Source organism: Lygodium microphyllum, chromosome 9, assembly GCF_053477565.2.
Source record: "Lygodium microphyllum isolate KBCC chromosome 9, Lygodium_microphyllum_v1.1.10, whole genome shotgun sequence".
Classification (NCBI taxonomy): domain Eukaryota; kingdom Viridiplantae; phylum Streptophyta; class Polypodiopsida; order Schizaeales; family Lygodiaceae; genus Lygodium; species Lygodium microphyllum.
Genome location: NC_141143.1, coordinates 161,364,661 through 161,386,704, shown reverse-complemented (window position 1 = coordinate 161,386,704; position 22,044 = coordinate 161,364,661). Strand labels below are relative to the sequence as shown.

Below are 22,044 nucleotides of genomic sequence, written 5' to 3'. Positions count from 1 at the left end.
GCTTCTTCTTAGAATGCATTGAAGAAAAATCGATACTATCAACATTGTCAGAAGGTTGGCCACTTTGACAACGAATGTCTATCAAAGGCAAGAAGCACAACACCAAAAGCTAAGACTCAGAACCTTGCGCCCCCCGCCCCCCCCCCCCCCCCCCCCCCTCCCCTTTCAGTTGGAAAATCCCCATTGGGGGAGGTAAAGTGGTGGCAACCCTTAGTAGGGGTAGTGGCGAGGCCAGCAGACCTAGGCTGCCATCGGTCAGCCATCACAGTTGACAACGTTCTCAATGCCAGAGGGCTTGTCTAGTTGGTCTGTAGAGGCCCAGATCGTTTCCATAGAGACATTTGAGGATGTGAGTCTCATCCATATTTACGAGTTGTCCCCTAACGAGGTGATTATAGAGGCCCACTTGTCACACCTGAGTACTTCAGCTACTCCTTGAATTGTGGACAGTGGAGCTATCCATCATATGACTCCCATCGTGGACATTTTTATTTCTTGAACCCTTGCAATCGGGCACGTTTGAGTTGGGAACAACTCCTCAGTCACGATTCAAGCTTATAGTCATGTGAATTTTGCCATGGACTAGGGCTTGGATTGTGCTGCGTTAGATAATGTATACTATATTTCCCAGCTAGGGGTGAGCTTGTTATTCATTCAATAGCTTTGTCAGTTAGGTTGAGGTGTCTTCTTCATAGTGACCACAGTTGAGGTCCGTCTTCACAGTGACCATAGTCGAGGTCCTTGATAGACTAGTTTAGTGATTGCTTGTGGTAAGGCACATCTAGTGGCTTGTACCACATGACACTGTTTCTTTTTGAGCCGACATAGCTGAGGCCTCTAAGTTCCACTGATTCCAAGCTTTAGTTGCTACATGGGGGCCTATGAGATCACTAAGCATCTTTGGCATTTTCACTTGGAAGATCTTGGATATGACCCTCTTTATGAGTGGTCGTATCAATAGATGGTTGACGGCCTTCCCTACTTGAAGCTACTATGAGGTGTTTGTAAAGCTTGTCAACTCTGAAAACAACACTGTATCCCATTCCTCTGCGGTCTAACACATAGAGCCAAGGCACCTCTTAGATTGATTCATGTTGATCTTTGTGGGCCGATATCCATTGCTGCTTTGAATAGGGCATTGTAATTCTTTTCGATTGTGGATGATCATTCTTGTTACATGTGGGTGTACTTTCTCAAGCATAAGTTCGATGCCTTTACATATTTTTTTACTTGGTTATTGTTAGTGCATAATCAGACTAGTCGTTGTGTAGGATGCATGAGTGATAGTGGGGGTGGGTTTACCTTCCATGAGTTTTCTGAGTTTCTACAAGAGCATGGCATGATGCATTTCATACTAGCTGACCTCTATTGACTCCCCTTCCCAAAATGGACTCATAGAGTGTAGAAATTGGCCCATCATGAACATGGCATGCTCTATGCTGTTCAAAGTAGAGCTCCTTGAGTGCCTTTGGATTGAGGTTGTTTACACTTAGGTGTCTATCCGCAACCGTTGCTTGATTGCGGGTGTTCCTTAGAGGACTTCGTATGAGACATTCTTGGTTTCTTGATATGTAGTGTTCTACTTTAGAGTCTTTGGGAGTCATGCTTACACACACATCCCTAATGACAAAATAGGAAATATCACTCCTCAAGTTAATTTCTTGATTTTTGTCAGATACTCCTTTGAAGCGAAAGCCTATCATCTATTTGATTCTTGGACAAACAAGATAATCATTAGGAGAGATGTAGTGTTTGATGAGAGGGGTATTGTGCAATCTTCTATATCAAATTTTGTGCTCTTTCCTCACGTTGTTCCTTTTGAGATAGTGCCTTCTGAGCTAGGTCTCCTACTTGCTTTTGATCCACCCATAAATTCTTCACCTCCTAGGTCCCCTTTGCTAGATTGGTTACCTTGTTGGTATCTGTAGGCCATGTGGGATTCGGGGATTTTTCCACTGATTACACTCCGGAAGGTCCTAGAAGAATTGCTCGGCTTGTACCTCAGGTTTCATTTGTATTGTTGTTTATAGTTGATTATATAGTGCATTTTGTGTGAGATAGCTAGCAGGAGGCTCTTTAGCATCCCCAATGGTGAGAGGCATTGGAAAAGGAGCTCAAGAGTATCGACCCAAATGAGACTTGGACCTTGGTGGGTCGTGCGAGCCACAAGAAAGTTATAAGGACAAAGTGGATTTTTAGGACTAAGCTAAAAGTTGATGGGACTTTAGATAAGTACAAGGCTTGCCTTGTGATGCAAGGGTATCGATAGAAGCAAGGTATAAACTATAAAGAGACTTTTGCTCGTACTGCGCAGTTGACATCATTTCGTCCATTGGTTGTGCTTGTTGCTCGCGTATGGTTGGCCAATCTATCAAATGGATGTCAAAAGTGTCTTTTTGAACGGTTATTTGGAGGAGAAAGCGTATGTCGAGTAGCTTCTTGGATTTTCTTGAAAGCTTATGTCGAGCAACTTCTCGGATTTTTTGGTGTTGACCAGAAAGACAAGGTCTTTTGCTTGTTGAAAGCTCTTTATGAGTTGAAGCAAGTACTGTGGTCTTGGTTCCAAAGGATGGATGAGTTCCTTAAGACTCATGGATACCATTCTAACTCCTAATGACTCGAACTTAGATGTTGGTACTACTTTAGAGGGGATCAGCTATATCCTGTTGTACATACTTATCATTGGCTCAGATTTGCTGCTATAGCAGAAATAAAGGCCTAAATTTGTTATACTTCTGAGATGACAGACCTTGGTCTGTTGTCTTAGATGGAGGTTGTTCAATTTGGGGGTAGTATTTGTGTATCATAGTAGAAGTACGCTTTTCAGTTAGTGGACCACTATTGCATGGACCAAACATACCCTGTGGCCATGCCTCTTGATCCCATTGTTCATCTTTCTAAGGATACCCTAGATCAACCCATAGATCTGTGGTAGGGAAGTTTCTTTAGTTGATTCATACTAGACCGGATTTAGCTTACTCAGTTAGTTTGCTTAGTCAGTATTTCACTGTATCTAGGATGTCACATTGGATTGCACGTCTTCGTGCTTTGAGATATTTGTAGTGTACCTATTCTTATGGCCTAACTTATGGATTTTGTTTATATTTGTAGGGGTACACTGACTCTGATTGGGTAAGAGATCTTGACACCCGGCGTTCCCATGGCGGCTACCTCTTTACTTTGGGCACAATACCCATCTCTTGGGTGAGCCGTACGTAGGAGACGGTGGTGGCTTCCACAGCCAAGATTGAATATCGGGCTCTTTTTGATGGTACCACGGAGGCTATCTACTTGAGGAGCTTACTGACGGCGCTTTATTTTCCATGCGACTCTCTCACCGTTGCATTGTTTGGGGGGCAAAGCAGGCTATTGCCGGTACTCCTACACTGTCGCCTCATCATCTGTTGGCTGCATTTGGTGTTTTCTCTCTCCATTGCCTATCATGTGGATCTTTGCGGCTGCATTTGGACTCCTCTTTAGTCACCCAATTTTTCTCTCTCCTCAGGTATATGCATTTTTAGTCTTCGTCTCTTCTCATTGCCTGTTTGTACTAGATTAAGCTTCCATAGCTGCGTTTGTTGGTGTTCGACTCTCGAAGGTTATCTTTGCTACATTTTGGAATCCTTGAGGAGTATGACACTCTTTTGCTCAGCATCTTTGCCTTGGTCCTTGAGACACGAGATTTTGGGGTATAGTTTTCATTCCTACACAGTTTGTTTGTTGCATGAGCATTGCATATTCAATAGTTAGTCATTCATTCAAATTCCAATGTGTTCATTGTCTTTGAGTTACTCTAACCTAACTGTGTTCTTTTGAGTTTATGCTTTGTCTTTTGAGTTTATGCTTTGTCATACACTTTCATTTATGTTTGTGCATTAGGATATTTCTTTACACGCTATGGTAGTAGAATCTAAGCTTGTGATAAATAAATCATCAACGTATGATTGAATATAGGTGACTCCTTCTGAAGTCGATTTTACATATAGGTTTAGATCATAAGGGATAGAATGGTAGCCATGAGTTCTAAGGAGCTCATCCATCCTATGGACCAAGGAACGCGGTTCTTGTTTTAGCTCTAAATAGCTTTTCATCAAATGAAAGACCTTGTATTTATGGTTTGCAGAAGGAAATTTGGAGATTGCTTCACATAGACTTCCTTTTTTCTCCAAATAATTATTTAGGAATGTACTTTTGACATCCATTTGATAGAGGTGCTAGTGCAACCAACAAATGAAAGGGTGTCAACCACATAGCGGATGCAAAGGTCTCCTTATAATCTATGCCAATTTTTTGGTGGAAAACCTTGTACCACAAGGTGAGCTTCGTATTTATCTAAAGTTCCATCAGCTTTTTATTTAGTCTTGAAGATTCACTTAGTCCTTGTGGCTCAGACTTTTCACAAGGTCCAAGTCTCATTTCAATCAATGTTCTTAAGCTTCTTTTCCATGACCTCTTGCCACTGGGGATGCTTTAGAGCCTCTTGCCAACTTGAGCTTAGATGCGCTATATAATTTGCCATAAAAATAGACACAAACGATATCCTAGGTGCAAGCCGGGTAGATCTTCTAGGTCTCTCTATAATGGAATTCAATGGATTGATCTTCAAATCCTGCATGGCCTGTTGGTACCAGTGAGGAAATGGGTCTCGCAAAGGAGGCTTGGGTACTGAAGACTCTACCAGTGGGTTAGGAGTCGGCAGCAGACTCGGCTTTGATGGCACTATCTTTGATATGGTAGGTGGAGGTATTGGCTTAGGGGCCGGTGCAGTAGTTTGTACAATCTCTATCTCATAAAAAATGATCTCTCTCCAAAAAATCACCTTGTTTGTATGAGCATCAAATAGACAATAGGCTTTTGCCTTAAGAGTGGCCAACAAAAATCATGAGATTAGCTTGGGGAGTAAGCTTTCCTATCTTATTATCAAAAGTATGTGTATAAGCATGACACTCAAAGCCTCTAAAGTGGAAAATCATAGGTGGAGTTCTAAAAAATGCCTCAAAGGGGGTCATTTGGGGAATTGTTATAGTTAGCTTTGTTGCGAACAACATAGAGTGCACCATATTCATCACAATGCGATTCCTATGCTCTACCATTTTGAGAAGGGGAGTTGATAGAGGTGAGTTGGCAAAAAATCCGGTGCTCCTATAGAAACTTGGTGAACTCGTGGGAGATAAACTCACCACTAGGATCACTCCTCATATAACTTACATGACGACTAGTCTATTATGCACTAGAAGCACCCATGATGAGTAGGTGAAAGTGTCAGATTTGTGCTTTAGAAAGGACACCACCTTGAATCTAGAAAAGGTATCCACCAACAAAAAGGAGTACAGCTTGCCATTAAGGGCAGTGGTGGATATCAGCCCACAAAGATCAACATGAAGCAATCTCAGAGGCGCCTCAACTCTATGGGCGGTCTATTGAGGAAATAGAGTGTGATGCTATTTCTTGAGTTGACATACTGGAAAAACATCCTTGGATAGCTTGAGGCTCAGAAGGCCCTCATCATTGATGGCATGACAACTCATAAATGAGTCATATCCAGGGTGTACAAAGCTACAATGCCAAACGCATTCATTTTTGTAGTGGCTAAAGCTTGGAAGTGGTGGAACTTTGAGTCCTCAACTGTCAGCCCGGGAAAGGAATTAGGTCATCATGTAGAGGCCACTAGGCTGTGCCTTGCCACGAGCAGTCACTAAACCAGTATGAGAGTCTATGACCTAGACCATGGTTGTTGTAAAGAAAATTGCTTGCCCCAATTGGTAAAGTTGCTAAACGGATAAAAGGTTCTCTCCAAGTTGGGGGGGATATAATAGATATCACCTAGTGAATTGAGATCCCGGTGCTAGCAAGTATCAAACTTGACACAATCTAGACCATGGATCTTGACTGAGGAGGTGTTCCCACACCAAAGATTCCATGTTGTAGGGCCTTGAGAGACAAAAAATGTCTTGGATGGGGGGCATATGATGTGTGGCTCCACTATCCATGATCCAAACTGGTGAAGATGTGCTTCGTAGGGTGGGTCTCTGCAATCCACGATCCAAACTGGTGAAGATGTGCTTGGTTGGGTAGAGTGGGCCTCTGCAATCACCTCATCAGGAGGTAACTCACGAAGATGGACATGCCCTTTGGAGTTGAGAACGACACTGGCTGTGATTACTAACTGGTAGCAGTGTTGGTTTGGCTTGCCGCTGCCCCTGATTTTGTTTGTCACCCCCCTGCCTCCTCTGATAAGGGTTACCCGACTGAGGGCCGGGGGTCTAAGTCTTATGTTGACCTGTCACAGATGCCTGAAATGCCACAAAAAAAACAATAAATGCTTCCCATGCCTGAAATAATGTCCAACCTGCCCAAGGCAATAAATGCATGCCTGAAATGAGAGGGAAACAGGCTGCCCAGTGAGAAATGCAGGAAGGATCTCCACCTAAATTGTATGGGACAAATGACACCTGAAGTGTTTGGGACACACGATCGCTAACTGGCTTTTGCACTAGGTTAGCTGCTCACAATCTCTCTGAAGATCTTTGGGTGCCTCTCCAATACTTCATTAGTAAATGGTTGGTTCTTCCTTGATGGAGTATTGGTTGCACATTTGACTGCTATTTGAATCAATTTCTTCAAGGGGTGACAAGTAACAATGTTTTTCAGGTTTCTGTTGAGAAATAACATATGCTGCCTTGTGATGTCCCGTAATCAAGCTTCACGGGGGTTGCTGTTGGCGTTTGGCTAGAATTTGAAGCATAGTTACTCGGAGTTCAATCAATAAAAGAAGAATTAGATGGGTTCACAAGTAGGTGGGGCACGAATGAGGGTAAGGCTCAGGCAGGAGAGACCGGGCAGTAGGTGGGCTGGCCAAAGACGGAAGCCCTTTACTGCAGTGTTGAAGACAGAACGTGTAGAGGAAAGGGAGAAGTGGAGAGGATATCCCAGTTGCTGTAAATAGGCGCATTGTGTCGGGCAGGTGTAGAGAGAAAATAGAATCTGGGGAGTTGCAAATTTGAAAACATATGACCACATAAATTTCACAATGGATAGAGCACCTGCTAACTGTTTTCATTTCAAGGAAAAGAAGGCTCTCTAAAACCTTCAGTGATAAAGATCATAATTAACTAAGGTGGTGGAATGCAGCATAGGAATCCACACAAACAATGCACAGGGATGGACACTCCCAGGCTGCCCGCGGGCTACTGTTGTCATCTGTGAATGTTTCAAGAATTAAGGTTCCTTTCTCCTTGTGGTGCACGCAAGGATGTTATGTAGCGGCATGCATGGAGAGTTTCTGTGGCAAGCTCGTTTTCTGATTATAGGAGTGAATTAGAGACTGATGTGGTATGTGGATATCCCTTTTCTTGGATGATTGATCAATGTTTAAGGACCCTAAGAGCGCTTGGCAGTGCAAGTGCTGCAAGTTGAGAAAGAGATGCAAGCAGCAGGGCAGGACAGGTCATTGGGGCACCAGATCACGAGTATAGATTTTGTGTTCTCTTTTTCAGTAATGCATCTTAGTGAGACTGACAATTGCTTCTCTTTTTTAGTCATTATCATATGATAAAAAGCTAGCTATGATTTCTATATTTTGTTTGCTTGACTGGGATCACTAATTGCAGCAATGATGATAATGCAGACTCATATAACATCCCTCGATTTTTTGACATTGAGTCTATTAGCCCCATTTTGGGTAATCAACGACATGGAAGTGCGAAAATGGTATGCTAAGCACCCTCACAACCTCCTCTTGATGCATGCACGTGAACTCAAACACCTATGCATTACGGATATTGCTTTGCACGATATCAATATGAGTAGACATTTCAGACAGCCTGCTCTTAGTGGCATTCTAAAGTACCACTTCCTCAACACAAAGTCTACCCACTCCATAGCCACCACAAATGGTAAAAAATGTAGGTTGGTTGAATTCTTTGTCGAGTGCTCCATGATGATCCTTACTTTCTCAGGTAGGTATCCAAATGCCATATGGCTCTATGAGTAAGCAGCAGAGGCCAAAACATTTGAAGGTTGCAAGTGGGTTGTAGAATGTTTGATTCTGCATAGTCATAGGTGATGGTTTGCATCTTTGCTGCTCAGGAAGTCAAACTAGGCTAGGAGATTCATAGAAAACAAAATATAATAGAGAAAGCACACAGAATGATAAGGTGCCAAATAGTAGAACATACAAGGAATGTTGCGAACTCATGTGCACATGTAGATTACAAGCATATACCTTTTCTTTTTTCCGCAGGGGGTTGGGGGGGGGTTGGGTTGGTTTGCGTTTGGGTTGTTAGTTGAAACCGCTGTATTTATTTTAGTGTACAATGTGAGTTGTGATCTGTGTGAACATAGCCTATGTCAAGACGTTGCAAGAACGTGCACCCGGACCCCCCACCCAAAAACATACACACACACCACACTCACTCTCTCTCTCTCTCTCTGTGGGATGCATTCTGCTGTTTGTAGCCTAGTGTTCTCTCATTTTTCTCACACTCCTTTAAATAGCAGCCTCTTGTGAACCTTATATGTTTACAATCAGTATATCAGCGTTGTTGACTTTAGCTGTATATCTGTAGGCCATATCGAGGCTCTTGGGCATCAGCACTAGCGTACATCCCCTTTTTTGGACCTGCTATATATCTTATAATACGTCCTGCTTTAAGGACAGGGAACACAGAATAACAAGAACAGCATGATGCACATTTGTTCAGTTGATTTTGACATCCAGATGTATGAAACTGCAAAATAATGATCAACTGCAAAAGTAATATGTGATTATACACGAAGTTCACATTGTATAAAATAATTCATTTCTTTGGTCTTGTGTTTCACTCACTCTCAAGTCCTCGTGTCCTTGTGTACCATGAATAAGAAGGAAAAAGTCAGCAAGATGTATTACTGTGGTTTGGGACTTCTGCACTTCCATCAATTTGAGTGTTTCTCATCACAGAGTAAGCACCAATGAGATCCAATCTTGTGGGTAGAGGACTGTGGATTGAAATTTTGTGAATCAAGGTGCATATCCGCACCTAGGTCGAGCTATCGTTGAAGCTCGGATATGTCGGTGGTACAGTCATTCCATAAACTTGGAGAGGGGTACTTTGAGAGATGGAGGAAATTTTCTGCGAAGAGTCAAGTTGCCTTGAACACAGATTGGGCACACATACAGTTTTGCACGCAGGCAGTCAAACTCGGAAAGCTTGCGTTCAGCGTCTGCAATTTCACCCAACATGGCTGAGTTGCAGAACCTTTGTTGGTACTAGAGATGTCTTGCAGCACTGTATCAGACCTTACGAACGTCGACTGGTTTTGCTGGTGCGGTTACCAGCATTGGCAGGAAGGCCAATATGCAATCATGGGGTCTACTGTGCGTATGGAAGTCGGCAACCCTTGTATGCGAGTCGCGACGTCATTGCCTAAGCCCTACAACACGAAAGGCGTTTCATTCTCTTTTGGGATACTGCCTGCCTTTCCAAAATACTGGTTTCAGGTCTGTAAATTATTTATTCAATCAACAGTTAACGTTACATAGGCCAACCTTTTATGCTTCCTCTTTATGTTAATGGACGTTCAAGGATGATTGGAAATGAAGGGCTATAGAGGGAAAAGTCAGGGTTTAGAAAAACAAGGGCGTGCCATCGCATGCAAGAGCATTGCCTTGATGAGAGAGAACAGCCTTTTTTTGTAAATTTTAAAAAATAAACCTAAGTCAGGACCAAGTGGACAACTTAATTGTATTTTACATTGCGTAATTATTTTGGGAATTGCGGCACGTTATCACCACACCATTGTATAGCATATATTATGCCTTACAGGGCAGTGCTAGCCAAGTATAATTGGAAATGAACCGCCATGACAGTGAAAAGTCAAGGGTTGAGAAAACAAAGTATCATGGTCGTGTATTGTAGAGCACTCTAGAAATCCTTTGGCCTCTGAACCTTTGCTCAAAGTAACATAGCAACCCTTATATAATTTAGGTCTATATGCATATTACAAGATCACACAAAATTATATTGTTTGGAGTATTTGCACATACTAGATTGGCAGAGGCCTTGCTAGAGATCCTAGCCTTCAAAGGCTTAGGTAGAGCATAATCCTTGCACAAGTTTGTAATCTCTTTTTCCAAATCTCTTTTTTCATACATCTCTCTTTGTCCCTGCTCCCTTCCCCCTCCCTTCTCTCTCTCTCTCTTTGTTAGATTAAACTTTTTAATTTTATTTTTAAATTAAACATTGTAAAAGCTTTTTTTTAAATTTAAAAATTTTTGGGCATAGTTTTTCAGATTGAGAGGGAGATAAAAGGAGAGAGAGAAGAAGGATAAAAAAAGAAGAGAAAAAGACGGAGAGGGAGGAAAAGAATAAAGAGAATAGTTTTTTAATTAAATATTTTTTGATATAGTTTTTGACTTAGAGAGAAACAGAGAAAATATATAACTTGAAAGAGAAAATAGGGGAAGAGAAAGAGGAAGAGGAAAGAGAAAATACATAGAGAGAAGAGCACGAGAAAATTACTTGAAAGAGGAAAAGAAAAATAAGAAGAGAAGAAAAAAGAAGAAGAGGGGAACAAAGAAAAAGAGAATTATTGTAACGTGTTTGCTTATCGGTTGTCCAAGTATTTTTTTAGCGGTTCATCGAGAGACGAATCTAAGCGATGCTGTCCGACACTTCCATGGAATGTTACAGGGTTTGTTGAGTTCGCCTCGCAACGGAACGTTCGCAGTCGAACCCATTAGGATTGACTTGAAATCTGGGCTATCAGTGGTCAAGGTCTTATGATAGCATTTTAGCATCGGATCTTGGATATCCTACTTTACATAGAGATGCTCAATCCAAAGGAAATCCATGTTGCACTTGGTTCAAAGAGAATAGAAAACGAGAGAGATACGCCGTTCAACCTCTCTACTATAGGGCACAATTCCATTTTGGTCCCCTAAAACAATATGAATCGGGGTTCTAACCTAACATTTGCTAAGGGTTGGTAAAATCTTGTGAGAAGCTCCCAGTTCTCTGGGACCACTTTGTCGTAGGACAGACTCGTTGAGGGCTCTGTTCATCCGCTTCTCTCAATAGGCGTTCTTTAGTTAATTAATTATATCTTATAATGTTTATGTATGATATTCAAAATATGCTTTTTTAATTAAGCCATTTAGGAAACATGGTTCGATCGCGTAATGTAGAGCATAGAGACAAAAAGAGTAAGCAATCCTTTTGACAACCATGTTCAAACAAGCTCCTCAGCTTACCTTTAGGTTAGTCTTTGTCTCTTGCCCGTACAAGAGACATTAAATATCCCTTCTGCTCTGCGGAAGTACTTGATCCAAATCACATAGCACCAAAATTTTCATCATTTATCTAGAATATGATCTTCCAATGGTCGGCAAGGGGTATCCATAGCTCCACTTGACCCATAAGCTGCCTAGGGGTGAAACATTATTTTCGTGGTTGACCTTTTCACCACTCGACCTTCAGCCCATGAATCGAGCAGTATCCTCTCGGGTTGAAGCACGGTGTGACCTTGGAGATGATCCACCCGTGCAAAATATCATTTTTTTAATTGATCCAATTAAGAATCAAGCACAATTAAGGCAAATAGCCTAATATAATCTTTCAAGAAATCATTTCTTATTTCCATGGCAATTTGTCATCATAGATTCTTGTCATGTATTTACCATCAATCACAAGCACTTGGAATAATCATCCAAACGATAATTTCAACAATCAGTTACATATAAAAGTATGTTTGAAACACCAACCAAACCAATTGTATTTCCAAACAATGCCAGAATAGATGTGATAATATTTTCATCACATATTCGCTCTTTCCCTTGGGATCTAAGAGCGATACTATACAAAATTTTACTTAACACTTCACCTAAGGCATATGTTAAGGGTTCAAACACTGTATAAGATGTAAGTTTTATAGAGCATCTACATTGATTGATAACCCAACCTTCTTCCTAAACAAGTATAAAAGTATTAGTTTTCTCTTTGACGTAGGGTTTATTTTCCCTAGAGCTCTTCACTTGCTGTTGTTTGTATAGTCTAATCTCGAATTGAATTGACAACATAGTAGTTATTCCGCGGATCTCAAGGTATCTTAGTTTTAATTCTTATGACCATTGTTGTACTAGCTACGCACATCGTTAAGATCCCAATCTATTGAACATGAGCTATTAGCTCGTGATATTAGCGAGAGCTTGGGCAAAGATCTAAAGCTTCGAAAATGATTTTCTTTCAGACTAAGTTGCTTGCCATATAATCCATCATGTGTGCAAGCTGAACATATCCCTTCAATGTGGCAAAAACATAGCTATGGATTTACAAGGAGTCAACAATACCTTGGAACCTTATATGTTGATTATGCTACGTATGGATTTGTTGCATAACATCTAGATGCAAATTTACTTCTTGTGATACATGTACTTTGTAAACTTCATCTTTTGAATATGTGAGATGAAATTTATCATTTTTGATGACCTATTCTCATGTGGCATAGTATGGGTTTAATGCATCTCATGCGGGAATCAAAGCAAGCATCCATCAATTTTGAAATACATTACTCACGATTGGTATGGCAGTTGGATTGGTAGTGATGCCCTCGCCTGAAGCTTCATTGCTTATTGAAGGATTGCCATCTGCACGCAACATTCTTCACTAGGGGGTTATCCTCGATTTTCTTCTCTTTTAGATGCGGTTCACACAAGACTTCAGCAGCCACTTGCTCGAGAAGAGGGGCAATTGAGGAAAATCGGCTTGCGAGTTAGGGGATGAGCTTGGGGAAAAGAAAAAGAGAAAATGCATGTGGCCACCCTTTAGGGAGGAGAAAGGGTGGAATCTACTGGAAGGTTTTCTCTCTCTCTCACTCCTTGTAGTGCCGTTTAATGTCGAGGCCTTCCTCCCCTCATTGCAATGGGGGGGGGGGGGGGGTTATAATGGTGGAGGTGGGTATTATTGGGGGGTATGATGGAGGCCCTTCTCTCCACTTGGGCGGCTAGGTTTATCCCATCCTTTGCATGGTGCTACAGTAGACTGGTCGAGAAGGTTAGGGAGGGGTGGTAGGTCTGTGGCCTCCCCCTTCATTGTCATTATCATCCCCTTCATTGTCTTCTCCGTCATCCCCTTCTTCCTCCACGTCGTCTTCTCTCTTCTTCCCTCGCCACCTATTCGGCAATGGTAGGAGGGTGAGAATAATAAAAAAATTTTCAATTAGTTTTAAGGGGGGTTTTCTATATGGAGAGGAGGCGGAATGTTACATCCTCTCCCCCTTAGAGAACTCGAGATGTCCTCATCTTGGAGGAACTAGGGATTTTGTTCTGAAACCTGTGGGGTTGGACCCCTCACACATTCGTTGCTCACTCATAAGCATACGGTCTTTTAAAACATCATTGGAGTCTAGATTATAAGAGAAGTTTTTTGTAGTTACATCTCATGAATATCTTCTAGGTTTTTTTGGTCATTTCCTTTTGAAATGACCTAAGTCCTTGCAATAGAAACAACACGAAGCTTTATCACTTGGGGTTATAAGATTTTTGGTTGTCCTTGACATGATTTTCTTTTGTAGACTAAATTGTTCTAGGATTCTTTTTGCAGACCAAAGTGGTCTTTTATCTTGGAAACTCTATTTCTAGATCGTCCTCTTCTTAGATCTAGACTGAGATCCATGGACATTCGACTTTGCTTGTAACATCAAAGAATACTCCCAAGCTTCGATATTTTGGTAAGACCCAATCTATATTAGTTGAGAAGGAACGGCTTAAGAGAAATTCATTGTAAGTTATAACTGTCATACTTGCTAAAGTATCTCTGATCACTTGTAAGTTCTAAGCTCAAAATTGATGCAACTCATATTACTCGGGTTAACTGTAGTTACAAGAGTAAAGTTTATTCCAATACAAGTTGTATTTTACGCTGATAAAATTTTGAAGATTTCTAGTCATTCTGAAGAGGTATAGTGGGTTCTAAGTTTGTCTTCATTTGATTCCTTTATATATATGAAGACTGCACTTGTGTAGCTTCATTTCTTGGGAGGCTCAATATCTTCAGGACTTAATTTAGGGCAGTCTGCTTGGATGTGTCCTAGCTCATTGTAGTGGTAGTATCGACGATTAGAATATTGCCTACAGATATACCCTATCTCTCCGCACGTGTGGTATCTCCTGTTCTAATCTCGGGAATCATCTTTGTCACAATTGCTCGAATTAAGTTCTTGGATGATTGGCTTTGCTCGAAGTAATGCATCTTGCAAGTGTGTTGGACGCATTGCTTCGAGATGGTGGTTCGAAGGAGTGTTTAAGCCATGGCAAAACTTGGATACTTGATGTGCAATACCCATAGATAGTGCATATTTTAGGAGGGTTACAAACTTTGAGTAGTAATCTTCCAAGGTCAATTCCAGCTGCTTTAGCTTGAAGAATTCATTCATTCTCAAATTTTGGTAGATTTGGTGGAAGGTATCGTTCGCGTACAATATCTTTCAGCTGAGCCCAAATGACAGTGGCTTCAGAAATACCTTAATCTTTGCACCATTGCTTCCACCATATCCGAGCCTAGCCAACTAACTTAAGTTTGGCTATCATTGCTTGATTTGTAGAAAAAGTTCTCACAGTAGAGAAATAATCATTTATCGACTCAATCCATATCTCCACCTCCGCCGCGACATCTATTACTTTTTCACCAAACTCAGGTGCCTTAATTTGCTTAAGAAAGAAATTCTTCTATTGCACGTTAGTATTCGTGGATGCAAAAGGTGCATGGCAATCAAGCCATACCACTTAGGTTATTTTGTTTAGGATATGTCTATGAGCGATACATAAATTAATCACACGTCATTACGAAGTTTCGCTCTGATACCAACTGTAACGCACCCAGGTGTCCAGGTATGTTTTTAGCGGTCCATCAAGAGGAATCTAAGCGAATGTTACGGGGTTTGTCGCCTAGGGTTTGTCGAGTCCGCCTCGCAATGGAATGTTTGCAGAGCCGAATGCATTAGGATCAACCTGAAATTCCGGTTCCTAGTGGTTAAGGTCTCTTGACAGCATTCTAGTGTCAGGTCTTGGATATTTTACTTTACGCAGAGATACCCAATTTGAAGCAAATCCATGCGGCACTTGGTTCAAAGAGAATGGGAAACAAGGGGGATGCGTCGCTTAACCTCTCTACCGTAGGGCATAGCTCCATTTCGGTCCCTTAAAATGGCATGAATCAGGGTTCTAACCTAACAATTACTATGGACGATGGTAAAACCTTATAAGAAGCCTTCTAGTTCTTTGGGACCACCTTGCCATAGGACAGACTCGTCAGGGTTTCTGCCCATCCGTTTCCCTCAGTAGACTTCTTTAGTTATTTAATTAGGTTCTATCACATTTATGTGCAACATTTAAAATCAGCTTCCTTAATTAAGCCTTTTAGGAAAAAGGGTTTGTTCGTGTAATTTACAGCATATATACGAAAACAGTGCAAGCAGTCCTTTTGACATCCAAGTTTAAACAAGCTCCTTAACTTATCTTCAAGTTAATCTTTGTCTCTTGCCCATACAGGAGAAATTATATATTCCGTTTGCCCTGCAGAAGTACTTGGTTCAAATCACATGGCACGAAAATTTCTGTCCTTTATCTTTTATAGGATCTTCTAATGCCACAGGCATTGGGGCCACGACAATCCTAAACTCCGTTCGGATGGGCAAGGGGTGTCAGGAGCTCCACCTGACCCACAAGCTGCTTAGGAGTGAAATACAATTTCCATGGTTGATCTTTTCACCACTCGACCTTTGGCCCATGAATCGAGCAATGCCCTCTTGGATTGAACTGCGGTGTGACCTTGGAGATGATCCACTTGTGTAAAATATCCTTTGCTTAATTAATCCAGTTAAGAATCAAGCACAATCAAGGCAAGCAACCTAATATCATCTTTCAAGAAATCATTTCTTATTCCCATGGCAATCTCATCACAGACCCTTGCCATGCATTTACCATCAATCACAAGCACTTGGAATAATCATCCAAACGCCAATTTTAACAATCAGCTAAATGTAAAAGCATGTTTAAACAACCAACCAAACCAGTTGTATTTTCGAACAATGCAAGAATAGATGGGATAACATTTCCATCGTATATTTGCTCTCCCCCTTGGGATTTAAGAGTGATATTATACAAAATTTTACTTAACACTTTGGCTAAGGCATATGCTAAGAGTTCAAACACTATACAAGATGTAAGTTTTATAGAGCACCTACATTGATTGATAACCCAATCTTCTTCCTAAATAAGTATAAAAGTATTAGTCTTCTCTTTGACTTAGGGTTTCTTATCCCTAGAGCTCTCCACTTGCCTTTGAAGCCGAGAACTGTTGTTTGTACCTAGCCTAACCTCGAATTGAATTGACAACATAGTAGTTATCCCACGGATCTCGAGGCATCTTAGTTTTAATTCTTATGACCATTGTTGTACTAGCTACACACATCGTCAAGATCCCAATCTATTGAACATGAGCTATCAGCTCGTGATATTAGTGAGAGCTTGGGCAAGGGTCGAGAGCTTTGAAAATAATTCTCATTTAGACTAAGTTGCTTGCCATGCAATCCATCAGGTGCACAAGCTCAACATATCCCTTCAATGTGTCAAAAACATAGCTATTGATTTGCAAGAAGAGGGAGTCAACAATACCTTGGAACCTTATATGCTGATCATGCTACGTATGGATTTGTCACATATCATCTTGATGCAAATTTACTTCTCTTGATATATGCACTTTGCAAACTCTATCTTTTGAATATGTGATATGAAATTGATCATTTTTTATGATCTATTCTCATGTGGCATAGTATGGGTCTAATGCATCTCATGCGGGAATCAAAGCAAGCATCCATCAATTTGAAAATACATCTCTTATGACCGGTACTGCAGTTGGGTTGGCAGTTATACTCTCGCTTGAAGCTTCGTTGCTCGTTGAGGGATTGCCATCCACATGCGACATTTTCCGCTTGGGGGCCATCCTCAATCTTCTTCCCTTTCAGACATGATTCACAGAAGACTTCAACAGCCACTTGCTCAAGAAGAGGGGCAATTGGGGAAAATCGGTTTGCGGGTTAGGGGATGAACTTGGTGAAAAGGAAAATAGAAAATGTGTGTAGCAACCCTCTAGGGAGGGGAAAGGGGGAAACCAATTGGAAGGTTCCTTCTCTCTCTCTCTCTCTCTCTCTCTCTCTCTCTCTCTCTATAGTGTCATTCGGCGTCGAGGCCTTCCTCCCCTCCTTACAATGGGAGGAGGGGTAATAATGGTGGAGAGGTGGGTATTATTGGGGGGCATGATGGAGGCCCTTCCCTCCACATGGGTAGCCATGTTTGTCATGCCCCTCTTTGCATGGCGTTGGAACGGACTGGTCGAGAAGGTTAGGGAGGGGTGGTAGGCCCTTGGCCTCCCTCTCCATTGTCATTATCATCCCCTTCATTGTCTTCTCCCTCCTCCCGCCACCTGTTCGGCGACGATAGGAGGTGGGAAGAAGTAAAAAAATTTCAATTAGTTTTAAGGGGGTTTCTATGCGGAGAGGGGACGGAATGTTACAATTATAAAGAGGAAATATAAAATTTAAGAGAAAACGAAAAAAGGAAAAGAGAGGGGGGAGAAGAAAAGGGAGGGGAGTGATAGAGGAAAAGAGGAGAGAGAAGGAAAGGAGAGAAAATAAGAAAATTTAAAGAGTACAGAGAAGAAAAAAGGAAGAGAGAGAGAGAGAGAGAGAGAGAGAATTAAAAAGAGAAGAAAAATAGAGAGAAGAAAAAGAGAGGAGAGAAAGCACAGAGAAGAAAATGAGAGAAGAGAGAGAAAGCACAAAGAAGAAAATGAGAGAGAGAGAGAGAGAGAGAGGAAACAAATTTAAAAAGAGAATGAAGGGAAGAAAAAAAGAAAAAAAGAGAGAAGGAAAGAGAGTAGAGGAGGGAGAATAAAAGGGAGAGAGAAGGAAAGGAGAGAAAATAAGAAAATTTAAAGAGTGCAGAGAAGAAAAAAGGAAGAGAGAGAGAGAGAGAGAGAGAGAGAGAGAGAGAGAGAGAGAGAGAGAATTAAAAAGAGAAGAAAAAGAGAGGAGAGAAAGCACAGAGAAGAAAATGAGAGAAGAGAGAGAAAGCACAAAGAAGAAAATGAGAGAGAGAGAGAGAGAGAGAGAGAGAGAGAGAGAGAGAGAGGAAACAAATTTAAAAAGAGAATGAAGGGAAGAAAAAAAGGAAAAAAGAGAGAAGGAAAGAGAGTAGAGGAGGGAGAATAAAAGGGAGAGAAGGAAAGGAGAGAAAATAAGAAAATTTAAAGAGTGCAGAGAAGAAAAAAGGAAGAGAGAGAGAGAGAGAGAGAGAGAGAGAGAGAGAGAGAGAGAGAGAGAGAGAGAGAGAGAATTAAAAAGAGAAGAAAAATAGAGAGAAGAAAAAGAGAGGAGAGAAAGCACATAGAAGAAAATGAGAAGAGAGAGAAAGCACAAAGAAGAAAATGAGAGAGAGAGAGAGAATTAAAAAGAGAAGAAAAATAGAGAGAAGAAAAAGAGAGAGAAAGCACATAGAAGAAAATGAGAGAAGAGAGAGAAAGCACAAAGAAGAAAATGAGAGAGAGAGAGAGAGAGAGGAAACAAATTTAAAAAGAGAATGAAGGGAAGAAAAAAAGGAAAAAAGAGGAGAGAGAAGGAAAGAGAGTAGAGGAGGGAGAATAAAAGGGAGGAGAGAAAGAAGAAAAGCATGGAGAGAAAAATAGGAGAGAGAACCAAGAGGAAAAATAAACTAAAATAGAAGGCAAAGAGAGAAAAATAGACAAGGAATTGGCGAGAGAGAGAGAGGATGAAGAAAAAAATTAGAAACAAAGAGGGAAAAGAGAGAGAAAGAGGAGAAATGGATTGTTGAATGAAGCAACTTCGCTTGTCGCTTTGAGGCAGTGAAGTTGCAGTGAAGTCGCGTGCATGAAACGCTAGTAGCCCATACACATATTTGTATGAAGATGCAAGTATTGGGCTATGGAAAGTTGCGATTCACAAAATACTTCACCTATATAGCTATATTTTTATATAGAGATTTGTATGAGCATTAATGACTTTGTCCTTTGCTTTTAATTGGAAGCCTCATAGATGTATCATTAAGCATGCCTTAACCCTCCTTTTGTATACGCTTGTCTTTAACAGCATTAATACTATCCTTTCTCCAAGAGGTATCATAAAATATCATTTTAAACCTTTGTGAGCCTCTACCCTTTGTTGATAAGCTACATGGTAACTTGGAATAAAGGAGATCTTGAAAGGCATGGAATCACCTATTACTAATCTACCAAATAAAAATTAGATGAGTTGAATAGATATTGTCTTGACAATTTGAAGCTATAATAGTGGATCAATATTTATAGCCCAATTAAAAGGATATTTCTTTTGAACATATTCATCTACATCGTGCATCTATATTGCGCGTGTTTTGAGATTAAGAGTGAGTGACAAAGAAGACGAGGCATAGAAACAAGTTCATTGATACTCGTAAGGGCTAAGTCAAAAGCTTCAAGCTCAAAGGACTAGGGACAAAGACCAGGTGCTCATACAAAATTATCTATATGCATTTAAAGTTGTGCTGATAGAATTGATCCGTTTGAATGTCACTCCATGGACCATGTTGCAAAGTAAAGCGTGTCAATAAGACTTTGCATTAGGTTGTTTTTGAGGCATTTGGTAAAGTTGTCTTATGTGTATATTTGAAGTTACAAATCTAAGTTTGGAGGATTGACAATCTATCTAGCATCCCCAAAGGTTACAATATATGGATCTCTAAAGCCTCCTCCTTTGGACAATCTAGAATGGCCAATTTTAGAACAAGAAACAAGTGTGTTCAAAGATGTTGCATTTAACATAGCAAATCATCAGGTGAAGATCACAAATTTCATGCCAATGCATGTTTTTGTGAACCAGGAAATGTCATCAATGTTTAGATGCAAATCATAGAGACAAAACTTTTTAGCTCAAAGTTGGGATGTGAGATATATGTTCAAGTATGGACGATTGACAATCCTTTGAGCATCCTAAAAGGTTGTAAGACATGGATCTCTAAAGCCTCTTCCTTCCTTTGGAAAATTTAGAATAGCCAATACTAGAACTAAAGTCTATTCAAAGATGTTGCACTTAACATAGCAAATCATCAAGTGAAGAACACAAACTTCATTCCAATACATGTCTTTGTGAACCACACAATGTCATTGGTATTTAAATGCAAATCATAGAAATGCGCAACTTTCTAGGTCAAAGTAGGAATGTGAAGGAGGAACATGGGATTATTTGTAAGGTACAAGAAAGGTCTATGGTCTTTCAATGTGATTATCTCATAAAATATTATTTTATATTTATATATATGAAATTACATCATATAAGTGAAAGTATTATATCAATAAGTTGCAAGACTTATATAATGACATTGATTACAAAATTGTGACCATAAAAATGTATTTTTAGGGTAGCAAAAATTGAAGGTGCATTCTTCTCTTCTAGGCATCCGAAGGTCCATGCATTTGCAACATGTTACTCTCATGAAAGTATTTGTTCCTTTAATTGTAAGGAGCATTGTCATTCCTTTCTTAAGTCAATATCACCTACATCTATATATACTTCTGGGTTAGAGGATATCAATATAAGGTAATACCTTGGTGTGAGTTTGGGTGGTGATCATGGGGTTGGATGCACAAAAGCATGTGATATAGAAGGATTGCTACTTTTAGTACAATTAAGAATCTTTTCTATAGCCTATCATTTGTATAGCATCAAGATATCCTTTTAATGGTTTGCCAATTGTAAAATATACCCAAAGCCTAGTGAATGAGGTATCTAATAAAGATATGTAAGGTGAATATAAAAGAAAGTCATTTACATTATTTGTATTTGTATGCAGAAGCTTCTCATTGAGCAATTTTACATTTCAATGAACTATCCATCCACAGCTATGTTCATTACCTTATTTGCTTTGTAATGCATTATTCTTATTTCATCCAAAAAAATCTTCTTGTGTGGAAACCTCATGGCCATTTCATAGCTGATTATTAGTTTTCTAATAGATTCGTAATAATATGCCGAGGCAACCTTCATCCCTCCCTCCCTCCCCCTACCGCTCCCATAAGGGCTTAAATAACTCATCAACCTTTTCATGGAACTGCAAGTTGGAAGCGTTGAATTGAATTTTCTAAGTGGCTCCAACTTCTCTCCAAATCATATACAACTAGACTTCAATGTAGTCTATATGGCAAGTAATAAAATGTAGTGAGTTTAAATAACTAAAAGTTAAACTCACAACAACGTTGTTAATAGAAACTTCTCTATGTCAACAACCCTTCATGGTAAGTCATTAATAAAAACTTCAATATCGCAATATTCATATGTATAAATTAGGCATAGAAAGAAACATTAAAAGTTTTTTTAGGACAACAGTGAATTTGTTAGGTGTAGTCTTGGCTAATGATTGAATGCAATATTTGCTATTTGTAAGATGTGCAAAATAATTGGAAAGTGCTGCTCACTCCTAAAATGCAAAGCATCTTAAATGAGGAGTCATAACAATAGATTAAATAACTATTATTACTATTTCATTCACTTTTATGTGTATATTTGTGAAAGGCAGATAACAAAAATTTCCATGTGTAGAAAGCAAAACATTAAATTTGGGACAAGCATTTTCAATGGAGTAGAATCTCTATATGTATAGTCATATGCCTTGTACTCAACAAGGCTTTCTCTATTACTTCTTCAAGATGTCTCTTCTCCCCATCTTCAATACATTTAATCTAGTTGTATGAGAATGAATTGGATCCTTAGCGACTTCGATGATTTTCACTTTAGGCCCATCGACGAGAATCTCTTGATATTTGGTATGCTAACATGATGGAATACCTTTTTATACCTTAATTGTATCAACCACAAGAAATTGGCCCTAAACAACTATTGAGTCTAAACCTTGGATTGAGTGAACACAATTCGATTAGGGGTTCCCAATAGTGTCAAGGATCCCATATGACATTATGTTGATCTCACTTGCCTAAACTATGGATTGAGTCAACACAATAC

General features: G+C 40.1%; 1 protein-coding gene across 1 annotated transcript in view; it reads left to right on the top strand.

The window, feature by feature from the left end:
* The window catches only part of LOC148031808 (uncharacterized), a 45,117-nt gene extending 36,295 nt beyond the window's left edge, over positions 1–8,822 (top strand). Inside the window, exons 5-6 of the mRNA XM_087685478.1 lie at positions 7,628–7,710; positions 8,568–8,822. Of these exons, the coding sequence (XP_087541604.1) occupies positions 7,628–7,710; positions 8,568–8,673 (189 nt within the window). The 3' untranslated portion in view covers positions 8,674–8,822. The remainder of the gene's footprint in view (positions 1–7,627; positions 7,711–8,567) is intronic.
* Positions 8,823–22,044: the final 13,222 nt, after the last annotated feature.